The sequence below is a fragment of the Corythoichthys intestinalis genome, chromosome 7, assembly GCF_030265065.1.
Source record: "Corythoichthys intestinalis isolate RoL2023-P3 chromosome 7, ASM3026506v1, whole genome shotgun sequence".
Lineage (NCBI taxonomy): Eukaryota > Metazoa > Chordata > Actinopteri > Syngnathiformes > Syngnathidae > Corythoichthys > Corythoichthys intestinalis.
The window spans coordinates 12148599-12167606 of NC_080401.1; the positions used below are offsets into that span (position 1 = coordinate 12148599).

At 41.0% G+C, this 19008-nt stretch overlaps 1 protein-coding gene and 8 non-coding genes across 9 annotated transcripts; 8 read left to right on the forward strand and 1 right to left on the reverse strand.

The window, feature by feature from the left end:
- Positions 1-347: 347 nt before the first annotated feature.
- On the reverse strand, positions 348-5497 carry LOC130919057 (V-type proton ATPase subunit E 1-like). Its single transcript, XM_057841451.1, has 3 exons — positions 5350-5497; positions 4242-4505; positions 348-658 (listed from the first exon to the last, which is right to left on the reverse strand). Exons 1-3 carry the CDS (start codon positions 5495-5497, stop codon positions 348-350), a joined length of 723 nt encoding a protein of 240 aa, XP_057697434.1.
- Positions 5498-5594: 97 nt separating this feature from the next.
- trnag-gcc (transfer RNA glycine (anticodon GCC)) lies at positions 5595-5665 on the forward strand. The gene has a single exon. It is a non-coding gene; the product is annotated as a tRNA-Gly (tRNA).
- Positions 5666-5813: 148 nt separating this feature from the next.
- On the forward strand, positions 5814-5884 carry trnag-ucc (transfer RNA glycine (anticodon UCC)). Its single transcript has one exon. It is a non-coding gene; the product is annotated as a tRNA-Gly (tRNA).
- A 151-nt stretch (positions 5885-6035) lies between these two features.
- On the forward strand, positions 6036-6106 carry trnag-gcc (transfer RNA glycine (anticodon GCC)). The gene has a single exon. It is a non-coding gene; the product is annotated as a tRNA-Gly (tRNA).
- Positions 6107-6612: 506 nt separating this feature from the next.
- Positions 6613-6683, forward strand: trnag-ccc (transfer RNA glycine (anticodon CCC)). The gene has a single exon. It is a non-coding gene; the product is annotated as a tRNA-Gly (tRNA).
- A 1429-nt stretch (positions 6684-8112) lies between these two features.
- On the forward strand, positions 8113-8183 carry trnag-ccc (transfer RNA glycine (anticodon CCC)). Its single transcript has one exon. It is a non-coding gene; the product is annotated as a tRNA-Gly (tRNA).
- Positions 8184-8330: 147 nt separating this feature from the next.
- Positions 8331-8401, forward strand: trnag-ccc (transfer RNA glycine (anticodon CCC)). Its single transcript has one exon. It is a non-coding gene; the product is annotated as a tRNA-Gly (tRNA).
- A 6516-nt stretch (positions 8402-14917) lies between these two features.
- Positions 14918-14988, forward strand: trnag-ccc (transfer RNA glycine (anticodon CCC)). Its single transcript has one exon. It is a non-coding gene; the product is annotated as a tRNA-Gly (tRNA).
- Positions 14989-15368: 380 nt separating this feature from the next.
- On the forward strand, positions 15369-15439 carry trnag-gcc (transfer RNA glycine (anticodon GCC)). Its single transcript has one exon. It is a non-coding gene; the product is annotated as a tRNA-Gly (tRNA).
- Positions 15440-19008: the final 3569 nt, after the last annotated feature.

Consider the following 19008-nt stretch of genomic DNA (forward strand, 5'->3'; position numbering starts at 1 on the left):
TTTTATTATATTTGACTGCACATGACATGTTCAAACATATAATTTAGTCAGGAAAACTTAGATACAGACAGTGCATCCTCTCTGACGGAATAAATGATAAATAATAAAAAATAAATAAATAATAAATTAACTCTTTAAACAGCCTGACTCTCTTTGCCTTAATCCAGTAAGTCACGCTTCACATAGGTGGCGTTTCTTCACGCGCAGAGGAAAACATTGGTCAGCACATGACACATACATGACAATAATATTAAGAACAGTGACAAAGCACTGCCTTTTTGCGCAGGTCTGTGACCTAAAACAATAGAAAATGGAAACGAAACAGAAAAAAAAAGGGACAGGGCTTCTCAGTCCATGAACTTGCGATTGGGGTTGGCGCAAAAAAGTGCCACTCTGATGTCGGGCATCATCTGCTGAGCCAGGAGGTCCAGTCTGCTCTCCGGAGTGTTGACCACTTTAATCTTGCTGTCTCCGTTGTACAATTCAATAACTCCTGAGATGTCAAGCGCCAGGAAGTTGTCCTGATCCATGCGGGCCTCTAGGTTGTTCTTCACGGCTGCCTTGTACACCGGACTATTACTCAGAGTGGATGCCTGGACCAACCGGAAGTCTTGATTACGACACAGAATGGTCACTTTGGGCTCCAGCAGTTGATATACTGTACAGGGTGACCCAAAAAAAAGTTTACACTCAGTTGACTGCTTGTTTAAAACATAATTGAAACATATCTAAATAGGTTGTCATGCTTAAGTGATTCATTAAAGAGCATATGACACGAGAAAAAAAGTCTAAAATGTCATTATTATGTGAATTAGAATCATATTTTGAGACGATTCGACTATATACAACAATTGAGCAAAGCACAGATGATGAGAAATTAGTCTTTTAATCTGCCGGTTAGCCACGCCTACCATTATAGGGCTTTAGCGTCCCCAACAGGTGGATGACGTCAGCGGTAGACTTGGCTCATCGATTTTACTATTCAGCCCATTGAGGGGAAATTATTCAGAACGAGGAAAACGCGACGAAGAAAGCCGCGAAATGTCATTGTTTCAGTCTCTCTACTCCAATATTTTTACAGGATATTCTTTTTACCCAAGTATTTTTCCCCAATAGCTATATAAATGGCATGAGAAGGACCAGTCAGCCCGTTGAGGGGGAACTATTCACAACGAGGAAAACGCGACGAAGAGAGTGGCAAAATGTCATTGTTTCTGTCTCTTTACTTCAATATTTTTACAGGATACTCTTTTTATCCAAGTATTTTCCCCAATTGCTAAATAAATGGCATGGTCATTACAAATAACAGTCTTGTGTTGAATGGAATATGAAATAATAAAAATGCATTTATTCAGGACGACATGGCAAAATTACTCCATAACGGTCAAAACTGTCGACTTCACCTTTACTGTCGCACCTCCCGAACGATATTTTATGACACCTAAATCGGACATATGTCATTTCCCTTCCCCGGCTTCGGAGAATGTAAACAAACCAGAAGGCGTGACAGCTAGCCGACATGCTAACCCGAACCGAGTGATGTTTCAAAGTCTTCAAAGCGGAAAATCACACATAGCTATCCTGGATTATTTGACATGACGACCCGGTTGTCGAATGTCTTAGCGGATCGGCAAACTGCCCGGCGGAGAGCAATTTACAGTTCGTTCCCCGGAGGAGGGTGGCTGGAGCTAACGCAGCTAACGTGCTGCTGCTAATGCACTAGGAGAGCTTTTTACATGCCTATCAATGATCAAAAGTAAGTAGTCCTTCATTTAAAGGAAGTTTGTAGTGTTTACTTTGTAATCGCTGTATTCGTATTTGACATAATACAAAACAAGATGTTTACTCACTTCATCGTAAGTCCAATGGTCCCACAGTAAATATCCACGGTGAATGGGAACCTTTTGAAACTCCAAAAAGGCGCATACGCCTCTCCCTCATACAGAATGATTTTTCCGCAGCCGTTTGGCTGGCGTGATGCGAAAAATAAACGTATTAATCCGCAAAATCAGCTGAATCCTTCGTCCTCATACACAACAGTACACTGTAGCGTGAAGAGGACGTCTTCTACCGTACACGTCACAGCGCCCTCCTCCTTAATGCAAGACCGAAGCCGAAAGTCACTCATTTTCCTGGCGCAGGATTAAAAAAACTAAATAAATATAGCGATCGCTTCCACACACATCCAAGCGGTCCATATCATTCAGGAGCATAAAATACCGCGTGTATTATGAAATAAACATGCTTTTTCGTGTCACAAGCACTTTAAGGTCACTCAATGCAGCTGGTAATCTCTCGTCTCTACAATTCCTGTGCTTCTGTTGAAAATGAAGAAAACTTTAGCTGTACCTGAATTGCTGCGTGCCGGTCTGACACCTACTGAGATTGCAGCAAATCTGAGAATATCCTGATGTGCAGTCTACAAAGTTAAAAAGAAGCTGAAAGATACTGGAACAGCCTCACGAAAACCTGGGTCTGGAAAACATGATCTGTGCGGACCAAAAAGTTGATTGACAAGGTGATATGTGGCCACCCCAGAGTCCAGATCTCAATCCCCTGGATTATAGCATATGGGCAACTGTGGAGGACAGTGCCTGTAAGAAGCCACAAACTTCTGTGGAGAGGTCCATTGTTAGATCTTGGGAAAAGATGACAGCATCCTACATAAAGAAGACCTGTCAAGCGTTCCGCAGGCGCCTGGAGGCTGTTGTGACACTTAAGGGAGGACACATTTAAAAATAGTGTACTGTACATGTTCTTTACAATAATGTATAATTTGTGATTAAATTCTAATTCTAAGATGAATAAACATGGCATTTAAATTGTATTATGGCAGTGTAAACTGTTTTTTTGGGTCACCCTGTACCAGAGGTTGCGGTAGACATTTTCGTTGTCTGTCATTTTGACTGACAGGGTCATAAAAATCCGGTCATAATCTATTTTTACCCGTCACTTAAATTTTTAAAATGATAATGATGACATATTCAATAGTATTTAGTTTTCATTCATTTTTTAATTAATATTGTAACGCTTGCATGGCGGCGAAAAATTAGACATGGAAGTCGTGGTATTTTTCTCCCTCTTTTTACTCTGCTTACCGCCAACAACACCAACAAAACAACAACTCCGCCCCCAAAGAAAAAGAGGCAACTATATAGACCCCAATCACCAACGTCACACAATGATCTTAATTGTGGTTGTCAGCCCAAAATCTTCTAAATATATATTAAATGCATCTTACCAGATATAAAATGACTACTACATAGTCTGTGGTGATCGTTTGGTGCCCAGATTTCTTGTGGAATTACAGCAGTCCATCTCGCTCTCCTCTTTGGGTCTCTCAGAATACGGTAGAACTTCAAGTCTCTCCGTCTATCTTCTCTGTTACTGCAACCAACCGCCACACACCATTTTGATTATTAATGTTAACGAGCAGAAAAACACGCCGTTGTAGGCACACTATCCTATTCCCCTCACTATCCACTCGCGGGGGCCTGCGCTTGTCAGTGACGTTCCTTATTCTCGCTATATGAATATACAACTTTAGCATTTGTTAATAATACGCTCTGTGTGTAGTATCATCCATCGATTTTCCTTTTTTCCATTTTTAAACAGGCATTTCAAGGGAGAGCATTTCGACTCTTCGGCCAATCACGGGAGAGCATTTCGACTCTTCGGCCAATCATATAGCGAGAGCGAGTGGATAGTGAGGGGAAGAGGATAGTGAACCTACACCATAATAGGAGACGTAACGTAGCGGCAATATGTAAACACGACGAGCTGACACACAATATGGCGGCTCCAGTCAGGGGGGCGGAGTTGTGACGTCATGTGATTGGGGTCTATACACAGGCGGCAATCTAGTCCACCAATTGGATGACACGCTGGCACACCGGGTGCACCAATAAGAACCTCGCGTTGATGTGTCAATCACGGTGCCGCCGCCAGACCCCGGTGACGCTACAATATTCTGACAGAATAGCCAACGACGTCATGCATTAAGAGAGACAATAGCTAATTAATATGCTCACTCGCCACCCTGTGGTCTGGGGTGTGAATTGCAACCTGTCGAAATGACGGACGGACTTCAGTTTTTTCCGTCACCGTCTTAAAAAACCGGTCAACGACGGAAAATATTCGGTTAACGCGACCCCTTCCCTGTACACTCTACAGAATCAAGTCGTCGATCAGCGTAGAGTACCACTGCGGGTATCGCGCCACGTTGGCGACTCGTTGCCGGCCTTCGTTGAGCATGTCCAAGATCATGTCATCATCTGCTTTGAGGAACTTGAGGCGGGCATGGCTAATCAGGTTGGACATTTGGATTTTCTTCTGCTGCTCGATCTGCTTCTCTTTCTTCTCATAGTATTCCATGAATTTCAGGCACTGCGTTTGCACCAGGCGGCCCTTCTCGATGTTGAATTTCTCTTCAGCCTTGGCGTAAATCTCCTCCGCTTTCTCGTTGGCCTCCTGCTCAATGAAGGCTATGATATGCTTGATCTGCTCTGAACGTCGGCATCGCTGACACTAGACCATTATCGGGTTTGCTGTTTTGATGCAACGTGATTTTGACCGTCATATTTAATGAAATTTTCACCTTTTCATATCTTGCAAGACTGGGCAACTGGTAGTGGAAATTTGGGGACACACACATAAGGTTCACCTCTATCCCCTTTTGATCTTGCAAAAGAAAGCAATTCGGATCATTCACAACGCACCATTCAGAGCGCACACAAATGAGCTCTACATCAAATCCAAACTATTAAAATTTTATGACCTGATAAACTTCAAAACTGTTCAAATGATGTACAAGGGCCACTCACACTGTCTCCCGTCTAACCTACAAGTTCGATTCCAACTGAGGGAATCCAATTACGACCTGAGAGGAACCAGATTGTTTTCTTATCAGAGTCAGAACAACCTTAAAATCATTTTCGGTTACAAACATTGGCACTCGCCTATGGAATACCAGTGACCCAGCACTTACGAGTATTGAATCATTTGGTTACTTCAAAAAGGCTTATAAGGAAAGCATTTTTATTTGCTACTTGAACACCAGTTATAATAACACATAACACTATTGCCACACACACAGCCACAACAAAATGTTCCCACAACAAATAGATGATGGAATATCAGGGACAGAGACAAAGTCATAACTTTGTACGCCCTGAAAATATGCCCTGTAGCAAACTCAGATCACTAATCTGCTCGTGCACGTGCCTGCTGTGTGATCTCAACAACCGTACACTGGAGCTGCTTGACTGGACGCTGAGTTCACTGGACAGAATTTTTTCTATAAGGTTAGGTTAGGTTCTACAGGGGAAAATAGAGGCCCATATGCTTGACGGCTCTTCAGATCGAGAGAGTGGAAGACCTCTTTATCTTCGGCCCACTGCTGGCGCTCGCCCTCCCGCTGTGTATTGGTGCCCTCTGGATACACCGATTCTCGGTGAGAGTGATGCAGCAAACCAAAGAGGTAATGGAGATTGCTCATAACATCGGTGACGCTGTCAGCAAGGCCTGTGATGAATTGTCCCAGGTGAAATTTTCACCTTTTCATATCTTGCTTCATATCTTACTTCATCCTGTCAGCATTGGTAGTTCAGTGGTAGAATTCTCGCTTGCCATGCGAGAGGCCTGGGTCCGATTTCCAGCCAATGCAAAATCTTTGTAAGAGGTTTGATGTTTAAATGCCGTGGAGCTTTGTCATACCGGATCATGATTCGGTAGACTGTTTTGACGCACTATGACTTTGACCTACATTCTTAATTAAATTTGGACTTTTATTGATATCTTCCCTCAGAGTGGTAGCATTGGTAGTTCAGTGGTAGAAATCTCGCTTTCCATGCGAGAGTCCTGGGTTCTATTCCCAGCCAATGCAGTAAATTTGTATAAGAGGTTTTGATGCTTAAATGCAGTGCAACTCTGTCATACCGGACCATGATTCGGTTGACTGTTTTGACGCACTATGACTTTGACCTACATTCTTAATTAAATTTTGACTTTTTTTGATATCTTCCCTCAGAGTGGTAGCATTGGTAGTTCAGTGGTAGAGTTCTCCCTTGCCAAGCGAGAGGCCTGGGTCCGATTCTCAGCCAATGCAGTAAATTTCTATAAGTGGTTTTGACGCTTAAATGCAGTGCAACTCTGTCATACCGGATCATGATACAGTAGACTGTTTTGATGCACTATGACTTTGACCTTCATTCTTAATGACATTTTGACTTTTTGATATCTCCTCAGAGTGGTAGCATTGGTAGTTAAGTGGTAGAATTCTTGCTTGCTATGCAAGAGGCCTGGGTCCGATTCCCAGCTTTTGACGCACTATGACTTTGACCTACATTCTTAATTAAATTTTGACTTTTTTTGATATCTTTCCTAAGAGTGGTAGCATTGGTAGTTCAGTGGTAGAATTCTCCTTTGCCTAGCGAGAGGCCTGGGTCTGATTCTCAGCCAATGCAGTCAATTTCTATAAGAGGTTTTGACGCTTAAATGCAGTGCAACTTTGTCATACCGGATCACGATTCGGTAAACTGTTTTGACGCACTATGACTTTGACCTTCATTCTTAATTAAATTTTGACGTTTTTGATATCTCCTCAGAGTGGTAGCATTGGTAGTTAAGTGGTAGAATTCTCGCTTCCCATGCGAGAGACCTGGGTCCGATTCCCAGCCAATGCAGTAAATCTGTATCTGAGGTTTTGACGCTTAATGGCGGTGTTACCCTGTCATACTGAACGATAATCGCGTTTGTTGTTTTGATGCAACGTGACTTTGACCATCATTTTTAATGAAATTTTTACCTTTTCATATCATGCTTCATATCTTGATTCACATCTTGCTTCACATCTTGCTTCATACTGTTGGCATTGGTAGTTCAGTGGTAGAATTCTCGCCTCCCATGCGAGAGGCCTGGGTCCGATTCCCAGCTGTTGAGATAATTATCGGGGTTTGATTTATTAAATGTTTGCTTATTGAATATTTGCTTATGCTCATATATACCATAAATAATACATATTGCCATATTTTTCTTTACTTATATAACCAGTAAATGATTATTGCTTGCTATACCAGATTGTAGTATAATGCTTAAGTGTTACAAAGTGTAGAAGAGGGTCGGAGTGGCTTCATGGCCACGTCATTGCGTAACTAGACCTTCCAGGCATCCTCAGCACCTGGGGTTTGGACTTTCGCCTAGCCCTTCGAGGACGATTTTCCATCCGAGGACATCTTCCAGGGCCACAGCGGTGCACAGCTGGAAGTGTTTGGACTATTTTGCTGATTGTTTAACGTTGCATAACTAAAAGTGTCCACATTATTTTGACGGTTTATATATTATTTTGACTGTTTATATGATTGTTTTGATTGTTTACATAAGCTCTTGCTCCACACACGTGTATCACTTAATTCCACCTACATGCACACACATATCCAATAAAAAACCACATGGGTGTCGCCAGCTTGCTCCCCCTCCCCTGAGGGCGGCTCCCAATCTTGTTTAGGGAAAACCCCTAAATAAAATACCAAGGAGGGTTTTTTGTCCTTTAGATCAATCTTGGTGACTTACGAGTCACATGTTTGACCTCCTTGGCCAAGAAAACTGAGTGTCTTCTCTCCTTATTTTTGGGTAATTTTACAATGTCAACCTAAGGATCTAATTTTTGAACTTGACACCAGCCGATGCAAAATCTGTATAAGAGGTTTGACACTTAAATACCGTGCATCTCTGTCATACCGGATCATGATTCGGTTGACTGTTTTGATGCACTATGACTTTGACCTACATTCTTAATTAAATTTGTACTTTTTTTGATATCTTTCCTCAGAGTGACAGCATTGGTAGTGCTTCATATCTTGCTTCACATCTTGCTTCATACTGTCGGCATTGGTAGTTCAGTGGTAAAATTGTCGCTTTCCATGCGAGAGGCCTGGGTCCGATTCTCCGCCAATGCAGTAAATTTGTGTAAGAGGATTTGACGCGTAAATGCAGTGCATCTCTGTCATACCGGATCATGATTCGGTAGACTGTTTTATCGCACTATGACTTTGACCTTCATTCTTAATTAAATTTAAATTTTAACTGTTTTTGATATCTTTCCTTAGAGGGGCAGCATTGGTAGTTCAGTGGTAGAATTCTCACTTCCCATGCGAGAGGCCTGGGTCCGATTCCAAGCCAATGCAAAAATTGTATGAGAGGTTTGACACTTAAATACCATGTAACTCTGTTATACGGGACCATGATTCAGTTGACTTTTTTAACGCACTATGACTTTGACCTTCATTTTTAATTAAATTTAGACTTTTTTGATATCTTTCCTTAGAGTGGCAGCATTGGTAGTTCAGTGGTAGAATTCTCGCTTCCCATGCGAGAGGCCTGGGTCCGATTCCCAGCCAATGCAAAATGACTGTGACCTTCATTCTTAATTAAATTTGGACTTTTTTGATATCGTTCCTCAGAGTGGCAGCATCGGTAGTTCAGTGGTAAAATTCTCCCTTCCCATGCGAGCGGCCTGGGTCCGATTCCCGGCCAATGCAAAATCTGTATAAGAGATTTGACACTTAAATACCGTGTAACTCTGTCATACCGAACCATGATTCAGTTGACTTTTTTTAACATACTATGACTTTGACCTTCATTCTTAATGACATTTTGACTTTGAATCTCTATAAGAGGTTTGACACTTAAATACAGTGTAACTGTCATACGGGTCCATGATTCGGTTGACTGTTTTGACGCACTTTGACCTTCGTTCTTAATTAAATTTTGAGTTTTTAGATAGGCCTGGGTCCGATTCACAGCCAATGCAGTAACTCTTTATGAAAGGTTTTGGCGCTTAAATGCAGTGTTACTCTGTTATACTGGATCATAATCGGGTTTGCTGTTTTGATCAAACGTGACTTTCACTGTCATTTTTAATGAAATTTTCACCTTTTCATATCTTGCTTCATATCTTGCTTTAAACTGTCAGCATCGGTAGTTCAGTGGTAGAATTCTCGCTTGCCATGCGAGAGGCCTGGATCCAACTCCCAGCCAATGAAAATCTGTATAGGAGGATTGACACTTAAATACCGTGCAACTCTGTCATACCGGACCATGGTTCGGTTGACTTTTTTGACGCACTATGACTTTGACCTTCATTCTTAATTAAATTTTGAGTTTTTAGGTATCTTTCTTCAGAGTGGCAGCTTTGGTAGTTCAGTGGTAGAATTCTCACTTCCCATGCGAGAGTCCTGGGTCAGATTCCCAGCGAGTGCAGTAAATCTGTATAAGAGGTTTTGACGCTTAAATGCAGTGTTGCTCTGTTATACTGGACCATGATCGAGTTTTCCGAGGAATTTGTTTTCCAGTCAGGTGTGGAAAGAGAAATCCCAGTGGATCATAAACATTTGCGACTGTTGCCAGGATTCCATTTCGAGTAGCTGGCTTTTCTTTGAAAGCGACATTGAACGAGAGCGAGTCTACTTCTACGACCCATTTGACTCCGAGGACACTTTGCATTGGAATGTCGGAATAGTTCAGATTGACATTTTTGCTATTGTTAGCATGTTTTGACTCTGGGAGTACCTCCAAGATTTCTCTTTTGTTGCAAACAAATTTGTGCAAGGCGGCACGGTGGCTGAGGGGTTAGCACGTCTGCCTCACAGTTCTAAGATCAAGGGTTCAATCCCGGGCTTCGGCCTTCCTGTGTGGAGTTTGCATGTTCTCCCCGTGCCTGCGTCGGTTTCCTCCCACATCCCAAAAACATGCATGGTAGGCTGATTGAACACTCTAAATTGTCCGTAGGTATGAGTGTGCGTGTGAATGGTTGTATGTCTCCTTGTGCCCTGCAATTGGCTGGCAACCAGTTCAGGGTGTCCCCTGCTTACTGCCCGTAGTTAGCTGGGATGGGCTCCAGCAACTCCGCGACCCTCGTGAGGAAAAGTGGCATGGAAAATGAATGAAAAAAAAAATTTGTGCAAACGCATTTTTCATTTTGCATAAACTTCTCGTGCTTGACAGACTAACTGTTTTGCTGTTTGGATTGTACCAACACTGATCAGCCCATCATCCACGTAAACGTTTTTGAGAATAAAAATTGCTGCCAAGGGATATTCGTTTTCATATTGATGAGCAAGATACTTGATGCCATAGTTTGCACATCCTGGAGAAGATGCTGCTCCAAAATATGAACACGCATGCGATATTCTTTGAGCGCTAAACAGGTGTTCCCATCCTGCCACCAAGGGAACCTTAAGAAGTCTCTGTCTTCTGGAGAAACTGAAAGCGATGGAACATTTTCTCTACATCACAGGTGAGGGCAGCTTGATGTTCTCTAAATCTGTACTATTATAAGTGCATTAATTAAGTCAGGGCCTGTGAGAAGATGGTCATTTAAAGACATTCTGACATTTAGCAGGGCAGTCGAAAATGTCTCTTATCTTCTCTGGCTTTCGGGGGTGATATACCCCATGGTGAGGTATATACCATGTGACACCATCTGCAGGTATGCCTACTGCTTCTTCTGCATCACCATCTTCAAAGACACATCTCATGAGTCTTGTATAGTCTTCATTGTATTTAGCATTTCTTTCCAGTTTTGCTTTCAAATGATTCAGTCGCTTTATTGCAAGCTGTGTGTTATTTGGAAGCTGTGGACATTCTCTGAAAGGTAATGGCATTTCCAAATGACCTTCCTCATCAAAATGTATTTTTCCATTCAGGATCTGCAAAAACTAAATGTCCTCTTGTGATATAGTTGCTTATTTAGGATTTGTGTCCAGAAAATATGTCTCCAATGCTCTAATCACAGAGGAGGGAGTGATGAACGGCAGTTCTTTAACAGAAATATGATGGCATGCTCCGGTCACCTCCACTGAATTTGTCCAAGGCTTGATGGATCCTACTATACTCCAACCTAAGTCTGTTTTAATGGCATAAGGATCATAATCATTGCCTGGGATCACTTTTCTTGGTTGAAGAGCTCTTGCACAATCGTATCCAATTAGAAGTGCTGCAGGACAATCTTAACAATTCTGGCATTTCTTTTGAAATATTCTGAAGATGTGCCCACAGTTTTGTTGTTCTGCGAGTGGGAATACTGTTTTGTTCAAGGGGAATGTAATCACGAGTATATGTGGTTGGTAAGTCAATGTACTCTTGTGAAAAGTAACCTCTTACTTTAAACTCATTTATTCTCTGACTGTACAACTGAACCCTTGTCTGTCATTGTTGTCAATTTCAGCTTAATTGGCTCTGTAAATGCTTGGATTTTTTCACAAATATCTTGGACAATTAATGTATTGCTACTTTGTGTATCTAGCAGTGCATAAACCAAGATCTCATGTGTATTATTATTTGCACCAGATAACCATACGGGAACAATCATTGACGTACGGTCATTATTGTCAATTTTCACATTATTTGACACTGCAGAAACATTTTCTTCTGGTGGCTTTTCAGGTTTGTCCACTTGTTGACGATCTTCATGAAGTGGAGTAGGATGATTTTTTCGACAAATATTACAGGAAGCCTTTTGACGATAATTTTTGCCAATGTGACCAACTCTTAGGCAACTAAAGCACATATTATTCTCAATGACGAACTTTTTCCTTTCCTCCAGAGACATTTCAGCAAATTTTTCACACTTGTAAATAAAGTGGCTTTGCTTACAGCAGATGCATTCAATTTTTCGTTTGTTTAGCCCAGAAGAAGGGATAACTCTGGGTTCTTCGTTACGCTGAGCTGTGCTTGTAGTCTTCGTTCTTTTGACCGCCTTTGTCGTAGTAGTTAGAACACTTGCCTTCATACGCTTCTGTTCTTTGTCTGGTTTGTCGAATGTTCGCAGTGCAAACAGGGACGAGACGGGATTGCATGCGATGCGTACTTCTTCAGCCACAAAATCAGCAAATTCTGCAAAACTTGGATATTCTTTTCCTTCATCCAGTCTTTTGGTTACATGTCTGTTCCAATGTGTTGTTGCCCAGTCTGGTTGCTTGAGAAGTATTTTTTTATTTTCCTCACAATCATCTGATACCTTAAGGCCTTGTACATGGGGCATAGCGTTTTTACATGAAATGAGGAAATCACTAAACTCTCGCAATTTGAGAGACTCTTTTGACCCAATTTTTGGCCAACTGCTCAATTTTCCTCTGAAGGCTCTCTGGACAACAAAAGGATGGCCGTAGCGTTTATTCAAAGCTTCCCAAGCTTGATGGTAGGCTTCTTCATCGCTTCGATAAAATGTCCCCTCTAGTACAGTAAGTGCTTCTCCACTTAGGTATTTTTTCAAATAGAACAGTCTGTGTGCTGGATTAATACAGCTGGTCTCTATGAGAGCCTTAAAGCAGGTGTTCCATTCGATGAACTTCAATGGATCTCCACTGAATATAAATGGCTCTGGGGCTGGTAGTCTAGTCATAGTAAACCATTCTTTTAACGCTTGAACTAGCGCTACTTCACTGTTCTTTAGCACCGTATTGCTATCATTAATTTGTGGGACTGGCACATTTTGGGAAATTGGTGTAATTTTTACATCCGGCAAGGTTGCTAGCGCTGGATCATGAAGAACTTGTGGGCGCGGGACAATGTTATGTTGTATTGAAGGCCGACTTGAAGTGAATTTTATTTCACTAGCATTTATTTCAGCATTCATCTTTGATTCCTCTTCAACATATGCATTGTATTCTGCATCTATTGCCTCAAGATCTCTTCGGTTTTCCAACATTTTCAACCTTTCCTGTTGAGCTAGTATCTCCTGCCTTTGGACGGAGATTCTTTTTCTCTTATTATTTCTGCTCGTTTTGAAGCTAAACGTGCTGCTGCTTCGGCTTTTTTGGCAGAAAATTGACTTTCATGCTCACTAGAACTTTTGTACCTACTTTCAAGTCTTGACACTGTTGAGCCAAATATCGACTTCGCATCTTCTCTTTGCTGTAGCTGGGCTAGTGACTCTTTTGCAGCTTGTGCATCAAATTCTTTGTCAACATCTGCATAACACCTTTTTAGAAGCATTCATATTTCTGTGGAGACTGAACTTCAACTGTTCATTTTTCTCCTTATGTCTTGAGATGGTGTGATCAGTGTTCGTAAAGCAAAATAATTTTGACCTACATCTGACTCACATTTTGCAACCCTTTGAATCATATCACATAACTCAAAGTTAGAGCATGCCACCTTCAGTTTGGATCTTGTTAATTGAACCTCTGCTTTAAATTGCAAATAGGTTGATATAAAAAGTCTTTCTTTGCTTGTTATGTCATCTTTTTTCCATTCTAACAGTTTGTCAGTTAGATGTTTTTCTCTCTCTTAACGCCTAACTCCTGTTTCAACTTCAAATGCAGGTAGCATTGGATGTTGGCCAAAATTTTTTATTTCAAGGTCTGCATGGATTTCACTTAAACATATTTCAACCTCTTCCTTTTCTGCGTCTTCAAGATCACCCGATAATTTAATCTCTAACGTGGCCTTTTCATCTTCTAGAGCTTTGATTACGTACTCTAAAACACGAGCTTCTGAACTACTTTCCATTTCAAAGTCGAAGGAAAGTCGCGGGATGTATGCTTCATCAACAGCGCATGAGCCACCGTCTTCTTCACCAAAGGAACCAGTTTTTCCCACTTTGGCCAGCGGCACCTCTTCGCCACAACGGTTGCGTCTTCTTCTTGGCCACAACGGTCACATTTATCACTTGGCCACGTTCTTCACTCGGCCAACCCGTTTTCACTTAGCTGCGACGTTTTACACTGGGCCACGTTCTTCACTTGGCCCACACGTGTTTTTCACTTGGCCACGATGGACAAGTCTTTTAGTTGGCCCCAACAGGACACGTTTTTCACTGTAACGGCTCTCAAACTATTTGAGTGGAACAGAAAATGGCCACGAATCGACTGATGTATTTCGCCACTTTATTTCCTCCTTTGCTGCGCGAGCAACACCGTGAAAAACTAAAAAAGCATACAAACAACCATCAATAAACCTCCATAAAATAAAATACAACATCCATTCAAATAAAATACAATCATACCGTGTGCACCTTCTGTCCAAACATAAGAGAGCTGTTAAATTTCTTCGTGAGTCTGTATTCTTTTGTTAGTGTCCTCCATCTTTTCTTTTCTTTCGGTCCGTGGGTTCGCGCTCTTTCTCTCTTGTCGCGGTACACGCAAAACAACACGTGAACTTTACGTATTCACTAAAACATATTTCACCATAAGATGGCAGTATTGCAACACAGGTAGAAAACAAAAACAATGTGGATGCAAAATAATCAATAAATTCCAACTTCTTGTATTACTACAGTTACAGTAGTTCAGTGGTAGCATTCTCGGGTCCCATGCGAGAGGCCTGGGTCTGATTCCCAGCCAATGCAGTAAATCTGTTTAAGAGGTTTGACGCTTAAATGCCGTGAACCTCTGTCATTCCGGACTATGATTCGGTTGACTGTTTTGACGCACTATGACTTTGACCTTCATTCTTTATGACATTTTGACTTTTTTTGATATCTTTCCTCAGAGCGGCAGCATTGTTAGTTGAGTGATAGAATACTCGCTTACCAGGCGAGAGGCCTGGGTTCGATTCCCAGCCAATGCAAAATCTGTACAAGAGGTTTGACGCTTAAAAACAGTATTACTCTGGAATACTGGACCACGATCGGGTTTTGACGCAAGCTGACTTTGACCTTGATTCTTAATGAAATTTTGACTCTTTTGATATCTTTCCTCAGATTGGCAGTTGAGTGGTAGAATTCTTGTTTGCCATACGAGAGGCCTAGGTCCGATTCCCAGCCAATGCAAAATCTGTATAAGAGGTTTGACACTTAAATACTGTGCAACTCTGTCATACCAGAGCATGATTCGGTTGACTGTTTTGACGCACTATGACTTTGACCTTCATTCTTAATTAAATTTTCACTTTTTGGATATCTTTCCTTAGAATGGCAGCATTGGTAGTTCAATGGTAGAATTCTCGCTTCCCATGCGAGAGGCCTGGGTCTGATTCCCAGCCAATGCAGTAAATCTGTATAAAAGGTTTGACACTTAAATGCCTTGTAACTCTGTCATATTGGGCCATGCTCCGATTAAGTGCCATGGAACTCTGTCATGTCGGACCACGATTTGGTTGACTGTTTTGACGCACTTTGACTTTGACCTTCATTCTTAATAAAATTTTGACTTTCCTCAGAGTGGCAGAATTAGTAGAATTTATTGGAATCGGAAGAAATTGGCAGAATTTCTTGCTTCCCATGCTCAAGGCCTGGGTCCGATTCCCAGCCAATGCAGAATCTGTATCAGAAGTTTGACTCTTTAATGCAGACTTTTACCGTTTTGACACACTTTGACCTAACTTTTTACTGAAATTTTCACTTTTTCATATCTTTCCTCAGAATGTCAGCATTGGTAGTTCAGTGGTAGAATTCTCGCTTGCCATGCGAGAGGTCTGGCTCCGATTCCCAGCCAATGCAGAATCTGGAATAGAGGTTTGACGCTTAAATGCGGTGTTACTCTGTTATACCGGACCATGATCAGGTTTACTGTTTTGACGCAACGTGACTTTGACCTTCATTTTTAATGAAATTTTGACTTTCATATGTTTGTTAGGATTGTCAGCATTGATAGTTCAGTGGTAGAATTGTTGCTTGCCATGCGAGAAGCCTGGGTCAAATTCCCGGCCAATGCAGCATCTCCATCAGAGGTTTGATGCTTTCATGCAGTATTATTCTGTTATACATGGTCAGGTTTACTGTTTTGACACACTTTGACTTTGACCTTCTTTTTTAATGAAATTTTCACTTTGTCATAACTTTCATCATACTGTCAGCATTGGCAGTTCAGTGGTAGAATTCTCGCTTGCCAGAATTCCCAACCAATGCAGTATCTTTATCAGAGGTTTGACACTTTAATGCGGTATTATTCTTTTTTCATATCTTTCCTCAGCATGTCAGCATTTGTAGTTCAGATGTAGAATTATCACTTGTCATGCGGGAGGCCTGGGTCCGATTCCTAGCCAATTCAGTTTCTGTATCAGCTTTTTGACGCTTTAAGGCCTTGCTACTATGTTATACAGTACATTGATCAGGTTTACTGTTTAGACGCAATTTGACTTCGACCATAGACTTTATAACCTATTGACATGACACGGGAAACGGGGCCGATTCGTAAGGGGTCTATTTTCAAAAACTTCAAATATTTTCAAAACTAAAGCTGCTAGTGACCTAAAACCAAAACAGACACCTCTGTTCACCATATATGAACCTCCATGAGCAGTGGCATAAAAAAAAATTCAAAGTCGATCCCTAATAAAATCCCGATTAATTATTGATTTTTTACTGTATAAGTATGACAAAACTTAAAATGGCTATAAAATTCTCAGATTTTACACTACATGCACAAAAATCACCAAATGCAGAGATAAGCAAGAATAATTTCAGGTTCAATACCAATATTTAACATGTCATATAAGTTTTTGCTCAAAATACCAACTTATTTTTCTTTTATTTACTGCATGTTCATAAAAGCTAATAAATCACTCAATTTTCACAATACTACTACTACTAATAATAATAATACTTGAGGAAAACATGCAGAATCAATTATTATATATAAATAGATAACTAATAAATCCTATATACAATCACAACTTTTTATAGAATAGAATAGCTCTTTATTGTCATTATACAGTTGTACAGTGAAATTGTGGAGCATTTCCCTTTGCCGTGCATGATAAGTGGAAATCTCAAAAGTGACTTGTAAGTAGAACATCTAAATAAACAAATATAAAATGTGTATGAGAGCCCTATGTTCATGCAGTGCAAATAATTGGAGTTATTTATATTTACGAATACTTTATCAATAAATATATTTATGAATAGACACAAAACTGTCTCGATTCTTTGTTTAAAGAGCAAAAAACCGGGCAGTTACGCATATATGTACGCATATATATATACGTACATATGTCGAAGAATGACGCCAATGCCATCGCGGTTCCCATTCTCCCATTGATTTTTTTCACAATGTTTCAAAATGCATGCACGGTACAAAAAATATAATATTTACCTTGAATCCTCGAACAAATCACTCCTGAGACAATCCTTCCTGTTTGTATGCGGTACATCTTTCGTGGTTTTTCAAAAATCCAAGCTTGAATCGAGCTCAGACATGAGCATGTGCCGTCTTCGCCTGACTATACTAACTGAAGCTCGGCTCCCTGTGATAAGGCGTTACGCAAAGAATGACGAAGTGTCAGGTCAATAGGTAATGAAGTCTATGCTTTGACCTTCATTTTTAATGAAATTTTTACTTTTTCATATCTTTCTTCATACTGTCAGCATTGGTAGTTCAGTGGTGGAATTCTCACTTCCCATGCGAGAGGCCTGGTTCCGATCCCCAGCCAATGCAGTATCTGTGTAAAAAGGTTTGACACTTTAATGCAGTGTTACTCTGTACAGGACCATGATCAGATTTACTGTTATGACGCACTTTGAGTTTGACCTTCATTTTTAATGAAATTTTCACTTTTTCATATCTTTCCTCACAGTGTCTGCATTGGTATTTCAGTGGTAGAGTTCTTGCTTCCCATACGAGAGGCCTGGGTCCGATTCCCACCCATTACAGTATCTGTATAAGAGGTTTCACACTTTTAGGCAGTGTTATTCTGTTATCCAGGACTGTGATCAGTTTTACTGTATTGACTTAATTTAGCTTTGACCTTCTTTCTTAATGAAATTTTCACTTTTCATATCTTTCTTCAGACTGTCAGCATTGGTAGTTCAGTGTTAAAATTCTCTCTTCCCATGTTAGAGGCCTGGGTCCGATCCCCAGCCAATGCCATATCTGTATAAAAGGTTTGACGCGTTAAAGCTAAGTTTCAGGGTTTTTGACATTAGGCTTAATCTTATAGTCGGCAGAGGTTTAGTTAGTTTGTAGATTTGATTTCAACAAATACAGTGGGGCAAATAAGTATTTAGTCAACCACTAATTGTGCATGTTCTCCCACTTGAAAATATTAGAGAGGCCTGTAATTGTCAACATTGGTAAACCTCAACTATGAAAGACAGAATGTGGGAAAAAAAAAACAGAAAATCACATTGTTTGATTTCTAAATAATTTATGGGCAAATCATGGTGGAAAATAAGTATTTGGTCAATACCAAAAGCTCATCTCAATACTTTGTTATGTACCCTCTGTTGGCAATAACAGAGGCTAAACGTTTTCTGTAACTCTTCACAAGCTTTTCACACACTGTTGCTGCTATTTTGGCCCATTCCTCCATGTAGGTCTCCTCTACAGCAGTGATGTTTTGGGACTGTCGTTGGGCAACACGGACTTTCAACTCCCTCCACAGATTTTCTATGGGGTTGAGATCTGGAGACTGGCTAGGCCACTCCAGGACCTTGAAATGCTTCTTACGTAGCCATTCCTTTGTTTGTTGCCCTGGCTGTGTGTTTGGGATCGTTGTCATGCTGAAAGACCCAGCCACGTCTCATCTTCAATGCCCTTGCTGATGGAAGAAGATTTTCACTCAAAATCTCTCAATACATGGCCCCATTCATTTTTTCCTTTACACATATCAGTTGTCCTGGTCCCTTTGCAGAAAACAGCCCCAAAGCATGATTTTTTCCACCCCAATGCTTCACATTGGGTATGGTGTTCTTCGGATGCAATTCAGTATTCTTTCTCTTCCAAACACGAGAACCTGTGTTTCTACCAAAAAGTTCTATTTTGGTTTCATCTGACCATAACACATTCTCCCAGTCCTCTTCTGGATCATCCAAATTCTCTCTAGCGAATCGCAGACGGGCCTGGACATGTACTGGCTTCAGCAGGGGGACACGTCTGGCAGTGCAGGATTTGAGTCCCTGGCAGCGCATTGTGTTACTGATAATAGCCTTTATTACTGTGGTCCCAGCTCTCTGTAGGTCATTCACTATGTCCCCCCGTGTGGTTCTGGGATTTTTGCTCACCGTTCTTGTTATCATTTTGACGCCACGGGGTAAGATCTTGCATGGGGCTCCAGATCAAGGGAGATTAC